The sequence below is a fragment of the Molothrus ater genome, chromosome 20 (genome assembly GCF_012460135.2).
Source record: "Molothrus ater isolate BHLD 08-10-18 breed brown headed cowbird chromosome 20, BPBGC_Mater_1.1, whole genome shotgun sequence".
Lineage (NCBI taxonomy): Eukaryota > Metazoa > Chordata > Aves > Passeriformes > Icteridae > Molothrus > Molothrus ater.
In genome coordinates this window covers 5,776,430-5,794,813 of record NC_050497.2, presented here as the reverse complement: position 1 = coordinate 5,794,813, position 18,384 = coordinate 5,776,430, and the positions used below count along the sequence as shown (strand labels likewise).

Genomic DNA, 18,384 nt, shown 5'->3' with positions numbered 1-18,384 from the left:
CTCTTGGGCAACTCAGGCTTCTGCCTCTGCTTCTTCATAAACCCCCTGATGGCTTCCTAGGGTTGCACTTGGCTGCAGGTTTAAATCTGCTCATTCTTTCAGCTGATGTGAATAAAAATCTTTACTTTAGTGCAGGTGAGTTAATTACCATTGCTGTGCTTACTAAGCCAACAGTAATGGTTGTGATCAATCATATGAGTCCAGGTCTAATGTCTAGAGAGCTTTTGAAATAAATCAGCTTAAAATCCTAGGATGTGTTGTTTAAGTTAAACTTAAACCAAGGCAGCTTTCTGATGTAAACAAGCCATTACAGCTGCTCTGCAGCTTGGGGGAGGAATCATTCCTATAAATTATGCTCTGAGGGCCAAAGTGACACAGGTGGGCTGTGTCTGGGAAAGATGGTCTCAAGATGTGTGTATGTAGTGGGATGACCAGGGCTTGCTGGAGCAATCACATCTCAGAAATTCAGCTCTTCTACTTGCTAAGGCAAGAAGCAGAAAGCAATTGGTAACATCTTGTTTGGGGGAGTGGAGTGGTTGGTTCAGCTTGAAAAGCTCAGCTCACTTGCTTTCAAATATTCCAAACTGTTTTTCAGGGGCTTTTTCCTAATAATCTTTTAGTGTGCATGTATTTGTGCAGTGTGTTTATTATAAATTATGATGTTAATGTTACTCCATGGGAATAGAGTTTTATTACTGGAGTTCCCAAAATGCTGTGCATGTGTTTAACAGAAACAATTTTACTGAAACTCCAGGCATCTCTGGGGCAGGTTTGTTTACCTTTACATCTTGCAGGAGGGAAAGGAGATTAAGAGGTTTAAGCAAGATGAATTTCTCCTAATTTCACACAGCCCCCAGTTAAAACAATGGCAATGTCTTCTCCCATATCCACAGACCTTTGTCTCTGTGCAGAAGAAGGTGTTTGTCATAACAGCTACAGGGAAACCTTTAATTAGTTTATTTATGTTCCAAATGCAAACTGAGATTTGATAATTCTGCCAATTACTTTCTTGTGCTGTGAGTGCCAATTTCCAACCTTAGGGAGCCCACACATGCATCTGTCAGCTTCATTTTGCATCTATCCAAGAGCAGGAAAATTTACTTTGCTGCTGAGGCAGTCCAGGTAAATGGAGGGAATGCATGGAGTCAGGCTGGTTAAATTCTGTGAACTTCTTGCAGCTTATTACCTACAGTTTAGCAACAAATAATTCAGGTGATAGTGCAGATTATTGCTATATCTGGCCAAAACCCATCTCTAGGATTTAGCCACCATAAGGAGATGTGTAGCAGCAATAAAGGACTTTGCAACATCAGGCTGCAACTGCAGCATCACTTTTTTCCTGCAGTTATTGTGCTTGCCACCCCACAACTGGAATGGCTCATGGATCCTGGTCGGTTTCCTGGCCATGTGTATTTTCTTTCCCTGGTAGATGCAGAGTACAGAGCCATATGGCTGCATTCTGCACTGTGCTGGGGGCGGGGGAATAATCCTCTGGCACTTTTCCTTCCTCTGCAAGGAGCTTGCAGTCATCTCTTTCTGCAGCTCTCCCTGCAGCCTGAGACTCCTGGGGGAAGCAGCAGCCCTGATGAGGGGTGGTTAGCCTGTGCCTACAATATTCCCAAACCAACACTGAGCACCATCTTCTGTTTTGTACAGTCTGGGGGTCCCTGCCTCTGCCACACCTCCCCTTGGCCTCATGGCTCTACAGATGAACTCACAGCCAAGGAGCACATTTTATATAACACATACTCTGCTGCTGAGGAACAGTCCTGCCTGATTTTTTTTTCTTCTCCTTATTGATGGAGGGCTATATGAGCAACATAAGTCTCTTGGGATCAGACTGAGGACTTTGAATACAGCATTTCACAAACTACTTTCCCATTTCGATGTGTGCTGACTCTTCCTTCTCTTCCCTCCTGACTCCAAGTCTGGAAAGCTAAAGAGAGAGAGAGAGAAGCCCTTTTCCCCTCTTGGCCAGGATGCTGCTCAGCCATAGCACACCCTGCCAGATTGCTAACGTATGGGCAGAGTGCTCAGCCAAAGTTTGGAGAGGCTCAGCCCTTGGCAGCTCATTCCACACTTTCCTGTCTCTACATTCAGGAAATGAAGTCAGATTGTTGATATAAAACAGGCTGGGTTGAAAGCTGAGAAGCTGGAAAGGCTGAAGTGGGGACTGGGAAGGGGGAGGTGTAGGGAGATGGGGAGCAGCAGGGGCTCACTGCAGCTTGCCTGGCCTGGGGGCTCCTTGTCTTGTGTCCATGTCCTCCACTTGATTGCTCTTGCTGCCTCCACCTCGAGGACTGATAAGTTGTGCTGGCACTGCAAGTATTTTGTCTTCTGTTGTCTGTGGCGAGATCAGCATGTGGAGATAGTGCTGTCTTGATCACGTGGCAGCATTTATGTGAGAGCTTGGAAAGGGTGAAAGTTGAAACTCTGGCAAAGAGCATGTTGTTTCCATATCAGGGACATGGAATTCCCTTACTTTTGGACATTTTTTCCTGAAGAATGACACCATTGCAGAACTTCTATGGAATTATGTGGGCCTAATGCAGAAGGTTTTCCTCAGACATCTTTAACATCAGCAGTTTTTGTTGTATTTTGTTGAGTGGTTTTTTTTGTGGGCTTTTTTTTTGGTAGTTTGGGTTTTTTGCTTTGTTTGTTTGCAAGGTTTCTTTTTTGTTTTGGGTTTTTTTTGGTGGGGGGTTTTTGTTGTTTTTTTTTGGGGGGGGGGATGTGGGGGTGGTGGTTGATGGTATTTTTTTTTTTACTAGCCCAGGGACTGTGGAGTGAATGCAGGGAGTTCCAGTTAAGCAAGGCTGCAGTGGGGATGGTCTGACTTGGCCAGGGACTCAGCAGTTGGGTGTTGTTCTCTTCTAGGACACCAGCTCAGCCTAAGTCAGCATGATGATAACCCAGAGTAATAGAAAACTTGCAAATTCTTTGTGGCTCACAGAATCTGAAGCAGTCTGAGTAGCTCTGAGACCAGTATGTGGCTGACAGATATCCCATCAGAAAAATGCCTGCCCACATCTAATTAAAACTGATCAGCAGTATTAGAAAGTCCAGGGAAATTTGCTTGGAAGAATTCTCTTGTTTTCATGGTCTGGCATCTTTGAAAGGGAGTCTGGCAACAACCCAAGAGATCTCTTCTGTTTTCTAGGTGCTGTTTCTTGGGATATTCTCGTTGCATGTGATTTGTAGTGAACTGGTACAGTTTTGTCTTTGGGATATCTCAGTACTGTGAGGTGCTGGTGTCCTTAGCAAACTCAAGTCAATTTAGCTGAAGCTTAAGAGGATGTAGGGACTTGCAATTGTCTGGGTGTTAGAGCTCAGCAGCTTTGTCACTTTTACCTGCTCCTCTGCCCTGCCCTTCCTTCCTGGTCAGCTCTTCAGGATCTCTCCTCACTGCCCATCTTTGTTTTCCATCCTGTTTCCCGAAAGAGTGATCATGTTGTTTCTAGCCAAGAAAAGTCTACAAACAAGATCTCACAAGGGGACAGTCTCCCATGCTTGCCTTGCACATAGGAGGATGCTCTGGGTTTGGTTTGGTCTTGGATAGCTGTATTCTGCCTTTTGGAGACCAGTGTGAGGGCTCCCTCTCCTGTTATGCTGGGGTATAATTCCCAGCTGGAAAAGGATGCTCCAAATGAGGGCCTTAAACCACATTCAGTTATGTTCATTTGCTGTAGATCCAGATTTGAGACTAAGCAGGGATTTCTGACTTAGTTTCTGAATGCAAATGTAAAAGTTAATATCAAGTTTTGATTTATTTTTTTAATGAAGGTGAAGGGTTCACAGTAACTAATAGAGTGTAGGACTAGGACAGTGATAGGATGAAGTAACAAAATCAGCAAGTCAAGTTTTCTGAAGAGGTAAATTTGAGAGATATATATACATATATATAAACATATATACATATATATAAAAACAAACCAGATCTTTAACATAGTATTTAACATCAAGGTTTATTGGCACTTAACTTTTGTATCAAACCAGCTTTTCTATTACATCCCTGGCTTTTCCTGAACCTGGATTGAACCCTTTGCTAAGAAGAGTGGACCACAGTGCTGAGCACAATCTGGGGAGGTTGGACATTGCTGTGATGGTACCTGATCCTGGGGGAGTTAATGGGACAGGGTTGTTGGACCACATCACCAAAGCAGTTGGGAAGGAGAAACTCTTGTTTCCAGCTTTCCCCTTCTCTCACAGACTGAAGGAAACAGAGGACTGGGTCTGAGGATGCCTCCCTGATGCTGATAGTCCATGCTGGCAGAGCAGAGGTGGCCCTGGAGCAGGGAGTGACTTGTTCCTCATTCCCTTTTCAGGAGAAGGAGAAGAAGTACATGTTACCAGTGGATAACCTGAAACTGCGGGATGTGGAGAAGGGCTTCATGTCCAGCAAGCACATCTTTGCTCTCTTCAACACTGAACAGAGGTATGCTCCATCTCAGCACAGCAAGCTGCTGAGCCAGGGACAGCATTTATGTAACAGGGTAGGGATGAGTGTGTTAGGATAGCTGTCCAGGAAAGATGTGAGTGTCCTTCCAGGACAGCCACTTTTGAAGGAGATGGGAGGATTTAACTTCATTCCTTCTGATCTTACAGATAAGTATAATTTTCCTTTTGTTTGCCAGTGCGTGGCTTGTGGTGTGAACTTTACCCTTCAGCCTTTTGGTGTGGTTACCTTGGTCTGCCTTTGGCTGGGATATATATTTATAATCACAATGTTCTTGGTGAGTGAGTAGGGAAATCCATAGGACCTAGGATGGGTGGAGGAGTCCAGCAGCAAGCAGAATTGAAAAGGGAATCTTTTTCAGGCCTTGTTGAAACATACAACTGATTTGAGAGCAATCAAACTTGATAAAAAAAAAATCCTTTTGCAGGGTCATCATGAAGTTCCTAGCAAGGGACCAAGTGTCTCTGTCTCAGAATGACAGGAGGATTCCCTAGTCATTGATATCCTTGTCAAATATGGGCAGATCTCTGAGTTGAGAGAGAGAATAATAAAATATGTGTCTTCCTGTCAGGAATGTTTACAAGGACTACCGGCAGCTGGAGCTGGCCTGTGAGACCCAGGAGGAGGTGGACAGCTGGAAGGCTTCATTCCTCAGGGCAGGAGTCTACCCAGAGCGTGTTGGGGTAAGTGACAGCCACAATAATGGGATAAGCAGGAGCACAGCATGTGTCTTGAGAAGGATAGCTCCATCTTCTTGTGTTTAAAATACGTCCGTGAAGGTTTTGTCTTTCCAGAGCTGAGAATCTTTCTGGTGCTTCCATTAGGGAAGCTTGAGATAAAGTAACTGGCAGCTTCAAAGGGAAGATAAAGTAGGAAAAGACTGCCTTGATAAATCCCTCTAGCTGTCTTGTTTTGTGGACATTAAATTCACAATATAAGGGTGACATTTAACTACTGTGACTGCTAACTGGTGTGGTATCCACTGAGCAAAGGCACCATTCCTTTTTGGTAACTCTGTACAGCCTTAATAGGAACTTCCTGATTTAGCAGTTCTCCAACTTTCCTTCCTCCAACTAATTAGGGAGGGATGTTCTTTGAATTTTGCTTTGTGGATACTCTAATATGCTCCTTTAGCAAGAACTCTTATCTCTTCCCTTCCCCTTGTCCCACAGCACTCATTGTCAGCAGTATTTTATGCTTTAAAAGTATCTTCTAGACAATTGTGGTATTTGTTTCTGTTCAAAGCCTTTCCTGTTCCTCTGTGAGAGGAAGCTACTATAAATAGTTTTCCCATTAGAAAAGTGATAATTGCTTTTCTGTTTGTATGTGTTGCTTCTAATAGATTTCTTGCATTCTGTCCTGTTACACTTGAATATTGCTGGTTTTTCCTAACAAACTGATAAGAGATTTTAAAAAGAGAGTTAGGCACTGGGCTTTAACAGTGACATGACTTCAGATTAGCTTTGAACCAGACTGGGCCTCTTAACCACAGTGGCCATTGGCACCTGTTGCTGTGCATGTGGAGGGGTGTGACACGGGAACCCTGGTCCCTGTCTCAAAACCCCTGTAAGGAATGGCAGGGGCCCCTGCAGGTAAGAAAGTTGTCCTTTGTTGCTAACAGTATGGTTTCCTTTGCAGAGCATCCCACTTTTCAGTTTAGCTAAACAGTTCACTTGTTCCCCTTCTAGGTGATAGAGGTACTGATGTATTTTTAGTGGGATTGGTCTTTTGCTTGTCAGTACTATTTTGGGACCTTCTCCAAATTCTGAGACCAACTAAAAGTCATTTTTTATTTTTTGTCCCTTTTTGTTTTAATTTTTTCCACGTATGCTCAAACTGGCCTGCCAGGACAAGGACAAAGTAAGTCTGACCCCCTCTGCCTGTGTTGCCTCCTGGGGCTCTCACCAGATAGCTCTCTCATTTTTTTTCTCCTTTTGTCACAATTTCCTGAGAGGCATTTGCTTCTTCTCCCTCTTTGTGCCCTCTGTTGGATTCCTGCTGTCTGTTTCTGTTCTTGGTTTGAGTTTTCCTTTTTTCTTTTTATTCCTCCCTTTTTGTATGACTTCTGAGTCTTGGTGCAAGCTTCTTTTTGGTTTTTTTTTTTACCCTCACTTTTTTTTTAAGTTGTCCTGTTTGACATCCACTTCCTTTACTTTGTTTCACTCTGAGACCTTGCATTCCTTCATTATGTAAGATCTTCTCAGCAAAAGCTCAAATGAACAAAAGAATTTGCCCTTTCTGATATATTTTGTTCCCCAAAACAAAAGAGAAGCCATTTCCTACATGGCAAATTGTTCAGACTAGGGCTGTTTAAAACAAAGATGTTTCATTATACAATCACAGGGCTTTTTTTTTAATAAACGTTGAAGAAGGCAGCAGTTCTTTCATGCTTCAATACTTTGAAATCCATCCCAAATGGAGGGGCCTTGGAGATTGCTTGCTGTCAAACAGCACAGTCCAGGTTTTACCTTACAGAATAAACTGTACTTCAGGCAGACAGGAGGAGAATCATCTACTTGGTGTGAAAGAAAAGATAATTATAACTTATGATGCAGGAGTTGCAGTTGAAGTGATAGGAAGTTATTCCATCTACTTGTGGTCAGCCTGAGAGGAGCAGTTTTTTCACTTCTCTGTATCTGTTTTCTCATTTGTATAATGAGGACAAAGATGCAGCATGGCAGAGAGCCTGTGAGACTTAATTTATGGTGAATGATTCTTGGTTTTAACTGACTCTGGTCATGGAAAACCCAGATCAAATGAAGAACCTTTCAGGAAGCTGTAAACATTAAAAAGTAATAATACAGCTTTGAGATGCACCAGAGCCATGACCTCTGAACATGTGTCAGGAGTCCCTGTTGCCTTTCACCTTTTCTTAATAACTTTCTACTAAGAGAGCAGCTTTATTGCTAAAATTTCTCAGATCTGAGCTGGAAAAGTCTATACAAACTGAGTTGTGCATTGACAATCACAGCTCAAAATGTAAGTTTAAATAAATTTAATTTATTGCATGTGCTTCCTGCCTGTTCCCTTCTGCTCTCCTCTTAGCTCTCATGGAAAGCCAATTTTGTATTGCATTTGAAGAACCAATATGTTTCTCCTTTTTTTTCTGCAGGCCAGTGAAGCAGAGGAGAATGGAGGAGATAGTTTCATGCACTCCATGGATCCTCAGCTGGAGAGACAAGTGGAAACGATCAGGAACCTGGTGGATTCCTACATGGCAATTGTCAACAAAACCATCAGAGACCTCATGCCGAAGACAATCATGCACCTCATGATAAACAATGTACTTATCTCACTGTGGTCAATGGAGGTGGGAGAGGCAGAAAGGAGAGAAAAACAGGGAGGGAGGAAAAGAATGAAGAAAAACAGAAGGCAGCTCGCAAGGAAGAGGTGGGGACAGAATAGAATGTTTTGGGAAAAGATGGTGAAAACTGATTCCCTCTCTCTACTCACTCACAGACCAAGGACTTCATCCATTCGGAGCTGCTGGCAAACCTGTACTCCTGCGGGGACCAGAACACGCTGATGGAGGAGTCGGCGGAGCAGGCGCAGCGCCGCGACGAAATGCTGCGCATGTACCACGCGCTGAAGGAGGCCCTCAACATCATCGGGGACATCAACACCAGCACCATCAGCACCCCCATGCCCCCACCGGTGGACGACTCCTGGCTGCAGGTGCAGAGCGTACCGTCCGGACGCAGGTACCAGAGGCTCAGGGGGAGAGCCCCCAGAGCTGCCTGACGCCTCTTCAGAGCCTTGCTGGGGCCTCCCGCTGACACAGGGAGTCCTCCTCTTCTTCCTGTGGATGAAGAGTCCTGGGTGTTTCTGCTGGCAGGCTCCTAGGATGTCTTTACAGAGATGTTCTACTTGGGTTGGATGGGGTTGACGTAGCTTTGAAAGCAGCCTGGTGTGGTCCTTGAAAGCCAAAGGGTGGTGTGTAAAGTGATGTGAAGCTAGAGAGAAGCTAGGCAGAGTGGTGCCTGTGGTGACATCCCAGAGCTGTTGCTGCAGTTGAATGCCTGTGTTTGTTTGGCAGGTCCCCCACGTCCAGCCCCACGCCGCAGAGGAGAGCTCCTGCAGTGCCCCCCGCCAGACCTGGGTCTCGCGGACCGGCTCCTGGGCCACCTCCTGCTGGTGGCTCCACGCTGGGTGGTGCCCCCCCTGTGCCCTCCAGGCCAGGTGCCTCTCCTGATCCCTTCGGGCCCCCACCTCAGGTTCCTTCTCGGCCTAATCGTGCTCCTCCTGGTGTTCCCAGGTAAGTCCTGAAATGCTGCTCCTTGCAGGTGGAGTATGTTCTAGTTTTGGGCTGGAGCCTTCGCAGCACTTGGCCTGCCTGGGCCATAGGAGGAGAATGGAGTGCATGATGTGGGTATAGCCTTTGGATATTTGAATTGGATCCAGAGGCAGGAGCATTGGTGTCCTCTGAGATTCCATTGTATGGATGAGGCAGTGCCAAGGCAGCTCTCAGAAACAGAGGGGCAGCTGTTTCTCTCTACAAGCCTCTATAAAGAATGTGGGAGAAAATCTTGAACCCAAGGTTTACAACAATTGTACCAGTGCCTGTAGTCACCAGATAAATCACAGGACTGGGATGAGATTCCCCTCTGAGTAAGGTTCCCCAAAGTCTGAAGTTGCCCCTTTTCTCTTGGCCCAGAGTCTTCAAGGTGAGTTGGAAGACCTTCAAAGCTGTACAGTTGCTTTCTGGCTAGGAGAGCATCACAGGATCACTGGCAGGGAAATGAATTCTTAGGCAATTTTGTTGCTTGTGTAATCAACTTCAGCATTTTCCAGTCTAGAGGGTTCAAATTACACAGCTTTGCTTTCCCATTAGGAAACTCATTTCCTTTCCTGTTCAGTCACTTCAGACACACTTCAACATAGTAATAAGGGATTATCCCAGTGCAGCTGAGTCTGTGTTCCTGAACAGGACTTGGGAAGCAGTCTGGAACCAGGAATGTTTTTATGTTGGGTACTTAGTTTCCCTTGAGGAGGAGGAGGTAATTGCAGTGTAAAGAACAAACATAACCAGAAGCTCCCCAGTGACATGACAGAGGGAACACTTCCCTTGTGGAAGACACCTCTCCAGTGGGTGCTGGTGGCACAGGTCTGAAACTTTGCCATTTCTGTGGAAACACCAAGCCTGTCAATGGTTGGGGATGGTGTATGGCAGAGTGGGTTCAATATTCCTCCAGCAATAGTGCCGAGCTCATGTTTGGTGCTGCCTATTTGGAGGGAAGTGTTCTCTGCCAGGCTGCAGCCAGCCCAGAGCAGTCCAGACAGCTTTATAGACCAGTTTCTGACTCTGGTCTATGCAAATGGTTTTACTTTCTTGGTGCCTTTGCCCCAGTCCTTCCTATGCACCTTGATGCAGCTCCCACAGTAACTTGCCCTCACATACCTCAGTGTTGCCCTGGAGACTGTGGAGGCACCTATGGATGTCAGCATGCTTCTACTGTGTATTTTGGCTCCTGCTTCTTGTGACCCTGCCTTTCCATATACTGTTACTTTGTGGTTTTGTTTTCAGTATACTTATGCTTCTTTATGTCTCCATTTTCCTCCTTTCACTCAGTTTCATTTCTTCACTCATGAAAAATATTCTATATACCTGGCCATCGGGATAGGATTCCCCAAATGGGCTGAAATGAATTGGCCTTTTTTTAAAGAAATCTGTCAGAGCTTATCTTAATGGCTTTTCTGCCTTTTGCATGAGTACAAGGGTTTAGGGAAAGGTAGGAAAACAGCACTGGAGCAGAGGAGGAAAGAGTTTCATGCTTGACTGAGCAACCCCTTGGTTTAGGAGAGATGGTAGGTTGGATTGCATGCTACTGACTGCCCTGATCTGGAGTTGAGAATGTAATTCCAGAAGCTGTGAAGTGTGATGCTCATTCTCTGATCCCCCTCTCTGATTCTTCCAGTTGTTCATAGACTCCTCCGGATCCTGATACCAGCTTGTCATTTGAGTTCACTGATGAATGGAGAATTTCCAATGACAAGGGACTCTTTCTCTTCCTCTCCTGTATATAGAATAAGAATGTTCCCTGCTAGCACTTGGACTCGGGTCCTTCTGCCATGGGTGAACGAATGCCATCTCCATCGTTGCTTTTTTAATACCCATCTTTCCCCTGCTAACTGGGCTATGCAGTGTGTGTGAGAGAGAGGAACAAAGCTCTTGTGTTCAGCACCAGTGGGCTTTGGTGGAGGAGTTGGTGGTGTGGAGTGAGCTCACATGGGTGGTGGTGGCTGGGTGTACTTTGTGTGCTCATTGATGCCTGTGTAGAAGTTTGGTAGTTTTGTGCCTCTGGTTTGAGCATCTGATTTTATGAATGATGAGCTTATACAAGTGTCATGCTACTCCTTTTTCATAAACATAAGTGTATAAACACATTTTCACATGTAATCACCACATGGTACATTTTTTTTGCACAGAAAGATTTTCCTGCATATAATTAAGGACACTTAAGTCTTACCATCTTGCTTCTGTGCTTAGCATTTTTTCAGTTTACTCTGGAAGTCCATATAGACAAATATAGCTCCAACTTTGGGAGCTGAAAGTTACAAATCATCCAAGATCCTATCAGTGTGCAATGGACTGCATTTAGGATTTGACCTGGGAAAGAAATCTATGAAGGTATTCCCTCACATATTTATTCTCTAGTTTAAAATAGTTTGATAGAACCTGTAGGTAGAAGAGCTTGAAGAAGAACTAAGAAAATCTCAGTGTGAATGACTCAACCATTGGAAAAATGATTGAGGTTGAAGGTATAAATGTATTCTCCATTCTTTGGTATCACAAGGGCATGGGCCTGGGGATACCTCCTGGCAGGGATGGTTCTCACTGGCTGCTGTGCTGGTCAGTACAATGGGGACACATCACTGGAACTCCCAAAGGGTTCCTGGATTCACAGTTTCAAGGGACAAATTATCTCCTTAGTGATTTAGTGGCCAATGTCCATGCCCATGGCCAGGGGTTGGAACTAGATGATCTTTAAGGTCCCTTCCAACCCAAACCATTCTATGATAAGGTCTCACAGCTGTATGACCTGAATTATTCAGGAGGTCAAAGTAGCTGATTTCATGATTTATGACCTTCAGAAAAGCCTCGCCTGTTTTGTGCCATTTCAGGTGGTGCTCAGGACTGCATGTTATCCCCTCTTTCCTGAGCTCTTTCTTAAACATTTAATTTGGTCAGAAGATAGGAGTCCTCAGAGAGAGACAAGCCCAGCTACTGTGCCGAGCTGGGGGGTGCTGAAACCTGGGTATGACACTGGTGAACATCAGCCTGGATGTGTGAGGAGCTGGGGTGAGTGAGCAGCAGCCAGTAGGTGTGTGGACAGATGGATGGGGTTTGGTGCACCCCTGTGCACAACAGGGTCTGGATGTGTGCAGAGATGAGGCCATGAGTGTTTGCTGTGTGTTTGCAGTCCCCCTGCCCATGCTGTGCTTGGAGGGGGATGTGTGACTGTGTCTGTGCCAGCGCCTGTGTATCTGTTCCACCTTCCTGACAGTCTGTGTGGCCTCTGCCTTGAACTGTCTGAACTGCCATGTTGATTTCATGTTGTCTTTCAGAATCACTATCAGTGACCCCTGAGGACTGGCAGCCACGGTAGGTTCTGCACTCTCACTGTGATGCATGAGTCACTGTGTCCCCATCCTCCAGCTCTGCTCTGCAGCTCTCCTGCTGCCCAGTTCTTGTGTTAGTAACAGAGTCCCTTGTCTGATGAACCACCTCTGCCAGGATCTCATAAAGGGAGGAGTCTTGAACAGAAAAACTGGCTGATCAGAGCCAGAGCGGCTGCTTGAGCTGCAGGAGCTGGGAAAGCTTCAGTACCTGATTTAAGGTCTGGAGGATCCTTTCTCTGCTTCTAAATAGAGAAGGTGGGATGGGGGAATGAGCTCTGACAGCAAGGTCTAAACTCTGTGTCTTTCATTTGGCTTATATCCACACTGACTGTAAGATCAGCTGAATAAACTCTGCTTTGATTTGGTCTGTCAGCTCTGTTAGGATCAAGACAGAGACTTGGGGAGCTGATAGTTCAGACTCCTCTTCTTATATTCTAATGTCTGGCTGGAGAAGTGCTCCCATCCTCACTGTATCCCTAGTGCTCATGGAAGTCAAGAGGAGTTCGGGTCATTAATATCAGGACTTCCATGTCTGAGTGCAGGGTAACTCTGACATTGAATGTTCCCTTTTATCCTTGTGTCCCATCATCAGATAGATGTGAACTCCCTTTGTTTGTTCTCCACTTGACCCTTTACCTTCTAGGTTACTCTCCTGCTTCCATTCAAACTGCCTTCTCTCCTCTGCAAGAGGAAGGGTGTAGTGATCTGTGTCCCTCAAACACTCTGCCCTGAGCTCCTGTCCTCTCAGCCCATTTCCCTGTCCTCTCTCTCCCTGCATTTTGCAGCATTGTAGTGGTTCAGTGGTGTAGCAGGGTGTGGGTTTGTGCTGTGTGCTGCTCATCCTCTAAATGTCAGTGGGGGTGTGAAGAGGGACATTAGCAAATTTTCCTGAGTCCTTTTCTTGGGAACCTCCAGCCCTTATTAACAAAGAGGTACAGAGGACAAAACAGGGCAGGTGTGGATTTTCTGGGCCCCTCCTCCCTTTCTCTGTGGATGTTGTTTCATGACAGAGGAGTGGAGAAGCAGCAGCTCCTGCAGATTCCCTTGCTGCTGATTGTGGCAGAGAGATCTGGGGGCGAGGAGCACATGCTGAAATCCTACTTTAATAGGAATAGCAGAAGTTCAAGCCCCTGTTCTGGGGCAGGGGGTCTCAGCCAGCCCCCATCTTGCAGTAGATGGTGTCTGTTACTGCTGCACAGAACTGCAGGTAGAGCTCAGAGGTGCCACATTGCAGTGATTGCTCATGATTGACATCTTTGAGGACGTCACCACCAGCCCTCCTCATTGCTGACATACTGCAGAGGTGTTGGAGCAATCAGCAGTTTCCTCCCATATTCTGCCTACTGCAGACATCCCTGGCAGCCCTGGAAACATGCATCCTGGGTGAACAACCTTGGGAAGGAGCCTTACTGTTGTCTGTAGCCCATTCTGGGACTCGCTGTTATGGGGCATTCTGGTTTTAATCTGGCATAAAGAGCACCAAGGAAATAAAAATTAAAAAAAAAACCAAACAAACAAAAAAACCCCAAACCCACCACCAAATTATTAAACAAATTATACCCAAAACCTTTTGCAGTCCAAGGGAATAAACAAAATGTTTTCCCACCTCTGTTAGGTACTTATCAACAGAACTCCCCATTTTAATAAAAATAGTTCAGTAGAACTCCCTGTTAGCCCAGTGGTTCTTAGATAGGATTAGCTCAGTGTTCTCTCTGGGTATGGCCTGAAAGACTGACTTCAAAGGATGTGACAGTCACTGGAACTCATCTCCCTGGGCTCCTGCCAGAGCTCAGGTCTTCTTTCTTATGTACTGGAGACAACCACAGGCTTCCCTGTGAGCAAAACTTTGTTCCTTGTCCTGACAGGAAGAAGTGACTTTTCAGTGATATAAAAAGGCTTGATTAGCAATGTAGTCTGACTGAAGCAGCATTTTGGGGGTAAATGTTGCCTGAGAGACTTCTCTGCCCCTTTTAGTGCTGGTAAACAGTTTTCAGCCTTTTCTAACCTTACCAGGCAGATTCTGCAAGCATCTCCAAAGGACCTCAACAGAAACAGCCTACAAGTTTATAAAGTAGCTGCAGACCTTAAAATGCTTTGAATACTGAGAGAAGTAAGTGTAAAAATCAATCTAGTACATCACAAAAAGCAGCCCATCTATCTGTGAATTACTTGTGCTCCTTTCAGCCCTATTTATTCTGCTAGGGTCAAGTGGCCACTCCTGCCAGAACACTTTACATACTCTGGTGGCTTCAAGCATGTGAACCCTCAGAGGCTTTTAGCACAACCTGTGCAAACTCCTGAAATGCAAACAGTCCTCTCACCTTCTCAAAAAATACCTTCTAACATGATGATGCAACAGCATCTCTCTAAATGTTGAGCTGAAGTTCTGTAAGGTTTTAATTCAGGTGTTGTTGCTATTCCAGTGACAGTAGAAGCCACCAAAGGGTTGGTGCGGCTGCATTTACACCGTGAGCACCCTTAGAGATCATGACATGTGGGATCTGTGGATTTAGCTCTGAGGCTTAATAAATCTGGAGCAGCAAGTTCTGCTGAGGTTTAATAAACAGGACTGGAGAGTTGCTCTGGTTTATTTGCTCAATGAGGGAACTTGCCCTGATTTATAGGAATGTAACTCCTCTAGTGCCAGTGTGATTATAGACTACTGGTACAAATATCCTCATTTCTAACAGTGAGTTGATTATCTGTAATCTAAATCTTGTCAGTGTGGAGTTATTGAGGCATTAATTCTGTGACACCTAGTGATCAGTGTATGATCAGTGCACGGGCTTCCCCTCCATTTGGTCTATATGCTGTTGGCTTTGCTCTTTGCATTTCAGGCAGTTTGGACCTTAAAACTACCCTGGCTTGGTACTGAACAATTTATTTATCTTAATGAAACATCAGCAAAATGCAGTTGAGGTTGCAGACACTGCAGGGAGCATACTTTAAAGGAAAAACACAGACTGGACTCAGTCTTACAGAACGTATTTTTATTTATAGCTTTCTTACAGCCTGTAGTCTGAGACTGAAGTGATATTTCAAGTAACGATCTGACAGCCATGTCAGGGGTCTTGTCTTGTATGTTTTTGTTGTGGCTTTTTTTTCTCCCAGTCCCTTACAGGAAGGAGATTCTAGAACTCTTATTCCATGCAGAGGGCAAACACTTGAGCTGCTGCCCATTTATGTAGCTAAAGTATCAGCAAAAGAGTTGGAACAGAATGGAGACGAAGTAGCCAAAGTTCCTTTTATTGAAGTAGAAACTGCATTTACTCTGTGCCAGAACTGGAAGACTGAAAGCTGTAAGCTTGCCCCTGACATCCAAGATGAGTCTCATGTCAGAATAGCAGTAGCTTTGAGGGCAGGGGTAGAAGGTGCTCCTCCAAACCAGCCAAGAGCCTCTGGCAGCAGCGCGTCTCAGAGGACCCATCCATGCTGTGTGACTGTCATGTGCTTGATACAGGAGCTCACTGTTGTCCGTGCTTCTCCACTCATCCCAGAGCCAGGGCACTTACTGGCAGTAAATCTCTGCACTTCCAAATTTCAGAGGGAAGCAAAACTGGCAGTCCAGGGGATTGCTCTGCTGGTGATCTGTGCTGTGCAGAAAGGCCAGTGCGAGGCCGAGTAGGAGCCTCCTCCTTTGTGGAGCTGCACTCTGGGGGTTTGTGCCTCAGGTTGGATTCTTTTGCTGGCTCAGGCAAAGTGGAGAAGCATGTGTGGTTGTGACTGCAATTGCTGTGCTAACCACAGTGTGTGTTCTCTTGTTTTTGTTTCCTGCTTTTTCACAGCAGAAGGGGCCCCGCCTCACCTACTCGACCTACCATAATCCGACCGGCTGAACCGTCCCTCTTAGATTTATAACTTGAGGCTGTAGACAGCTGGCGACGAGTGCCGTGCTGGTGGCTTCCCCATTCCACCCTCCCTTCCACAGCCACAGTCACTCCTCTCATCCATCCCACACCCCTGCCTCCCACCGCCCCTCCCTGGTGTGTGTAAAACTCTAGCCTAGTGATTGAGCTCTTCGTCTTGGCTCGTGCGTCCTGTATTGCTTTGTGAGCATAGAGTAGCCTTCATTCAGTGGCATGGATCCCTGAAGTACACAGGCTCCTTGGAGAGATCAGCCACAGGGACGTCCTTAGGTCAAGGTGGTGGCTGTCCGTCCAGTAATTCCATCTGCCTAGTCTAGCCTGGATCAGTGTCCTGCCTGCACCAGTTAGCTGTAGCACCCAGGACTGAGCTGTAGCTGTTTTCTTTCCTTGTAGTTTTATGACAAAAGCGTGGCTTAGCAAAAATATGCTGTCAAAACACATGGCACCCGTTAGGAACAGATTCAATGTCCTGTGTATTAGCTTGACTTCTAAGGTGCAAAAATTTCATGTTGGGAACAGTGCAATCAACTTCATATCAAAGTGAGGCAGGGAGATGAGTGAAGGGGGGAATGAAGGACCAGCCCAGTCCTGCCCGAGTGAAGTCTGAGATAGCGCACACACCTCAGCGTGCAGGGAGCTCCCAGACCTGCTCACCCTGGCTCCTGGAGCCGGGCCATTCCTGCTGGGGCCACGCTGGCTCCTGCCAGCACTTGTCTTGCATCACCATTTTTGGCTGACTTTCCTGAACCCAGCAGGGCGAGGGGAATAGACACGCTGCTCCCCCCTTGCAAACGGACAGCCAAATGTTTCAGGGAGTTTGCTGTGTGGTGTTTTGTTGAAAATATTTCTGCTCTGAACTAAGCACATCTTTCAGTGTTTTTGGGGTACTGTGGTGACTTCTTCCGTAGCCTTTTCTTGCATGTGGATGGTACGTGTTTGGGGAAACTTGTAACCATTGTTGATTAACAACTCATCTTAAGGTTTGGTTTTTACTTTTCATGCTACGTGTATTTAAAAAAAAAAACAAAAAAAAACTTGAGAATTAAAAAATATATCAACCCTGTACATCTCAGATGTCATGTCTCTACCAGAGCTAAATGAACCACCTGTGTTGCAGGCTGTCCTCCAGGCCTGATTGCTGTTGAAGTTCTCTTGTTTCAGTGCTATTACTCTAAAATTTCTGTTGTGGATCCTCTATTGTTCTGATGCCAGTTCCTTTCTGTATTTTAACTATTGTTTTACTACTTCTCCCCCTTCTCCTTCCCTTTCCCTTTTTCTTTGTTTCTCTTGTCTTTAACCTCCAGCCGGCCGGGTAAGGCCAGTCCCGCCCGCCCGGAGAGCCCAAAACCACCATTTGACATGTAGGCCTGCTCCCTCTGAGACTCTTTGCCTGCCTCTTAGCTGTTCTGTCCTGGAATGGTCTGACTCCAATCTCACACATGGCTTGTTTTGTTTGTAATTTGTGACACACACATATCAGATGTGATTGTAGTGAAACTGTTTTTGGGGTTTTTTTCTTTTTTGTTTGGGTTTTTTTTTTTTTTCCTTCCCAGCTGCTTAAAGGAGTTAAACAAGTATATTGTAGTAATGAGAAACATATCTTTACTGTTATAAATATCTATAAATATATATATAAGATGAAAAATCTATATATGTCCAGGTGTTAAAAGCCATTTGTGCTTCCATGTGAATTTTAGGAAATACTTAAGTAGGAAAAGAATATCTATATACATATATATATACACACACATCCAAAAAGTTAACCAAATCCCAATGTTGAGTTTTTGAGCTGATTGTTAAATTCTCTGCTGTGTGCAGTTGGGTTATTGTATTACCCCAGACTTGTGGGTGACCTGTCTCAGTGCTGGTAGTAGCTGTGATGCAGTTTGTGATCTACCTGTCACTCTTGTTTATTGGATGAAATAAACTCTCATTTCTGTATAATGAAGGTCTCCATGACTAGAATAAAACCATCTCTCTTTCTCTTGTTTTTTCTCTGGGTGGTTTTCAAGCTGTGTTTGATTGTAACCTGATCTTTTCATCCCACAGAGTTAACAAGCTGTACATGCAATCAGGGGCTGTCACTGATAGGGAAGGTGGAGCAGAGCTGCAGCAGCACTGAGTGTCCAGGAGCTGCAGTAGAGTGAAGCAGCTTGTCAGGTGCAGAAAGGTAAATCCCTGTGCAGAAGGAATTGTATGGAGGTGCTTCAGAGGCGGGACACACTGAAAGTGGGAGTTTGCACACAAATTGCTTCTTAAAAGGGATTTTTGCCTGTAGTGCTTGTGAAGCACAAGAAGTGGACATTGAATAAAGGTGAGGTCCAGGAATCACTCCTGAAAGGGGTCAGGGTAAAAAACAAATCTGAAGCCAGAAATTATATGAGATGCTAGCCAAGAACCACCTCTCAGGCTTGTCAGCAGTCTGTACAGAAAACATTCATG

The 18,384-nt window shown here is 45.3% G+C and overlaps 1 protein-coding gene across 21 annotated transcripts in view; it reads left to right on the top strand.

The window, feature by feature from the left end:
* DNM1 (dynamin 1) overlaps positions 1–17,925 on the top strand; it is a 65,218-nt gene extending 47,293 nt beyond the window's left edge. For 4 of the 21 annotated variants that reach the window (XM_036394098.2, XM_036394099.2, XM_036394092.2 and 1 more), the window contains 7 exons: positions 4,326–4,435; positions 5,028–5,139; positions 6,305–6,316; positions 7,569–7,739; positions 7,916–8,157; positions 8,493–8,711; positions 15,862–17,925. In XM_036394098.2, the coding sequence (XP_036249991.1) occupies positions 4,326–4,435; positions 5,028–5,139; positions 6,305–6,316; positions 7,569–7,739; positions 7,916–8,157; positions 8,493–8,711; positions 15,862–15,934 (939 nt within the window). In that variant the 3' untranslated portion in view covers positions 15,935–17,925. Of the gene's footprint in view, positions 1–4,325; positions 4,436–5,027; positions 5,140–6,304; positions 6,317–7,568; positions 7,740–7,915; positions 8,158–8,492; positions 8,712–10,371; positions 10,530–12,022; positions 12,060–15,861 lie in introns of those variants that run through there. The other 17 variants (XM_036394102.2, XM_036394104.2, XM_036394101.2 and 14 more) reach the window with 13 other exon arrangements.
* The last annotated feature ends 459 nt before the right edge of the window (positions 17,926–18,384 follow it).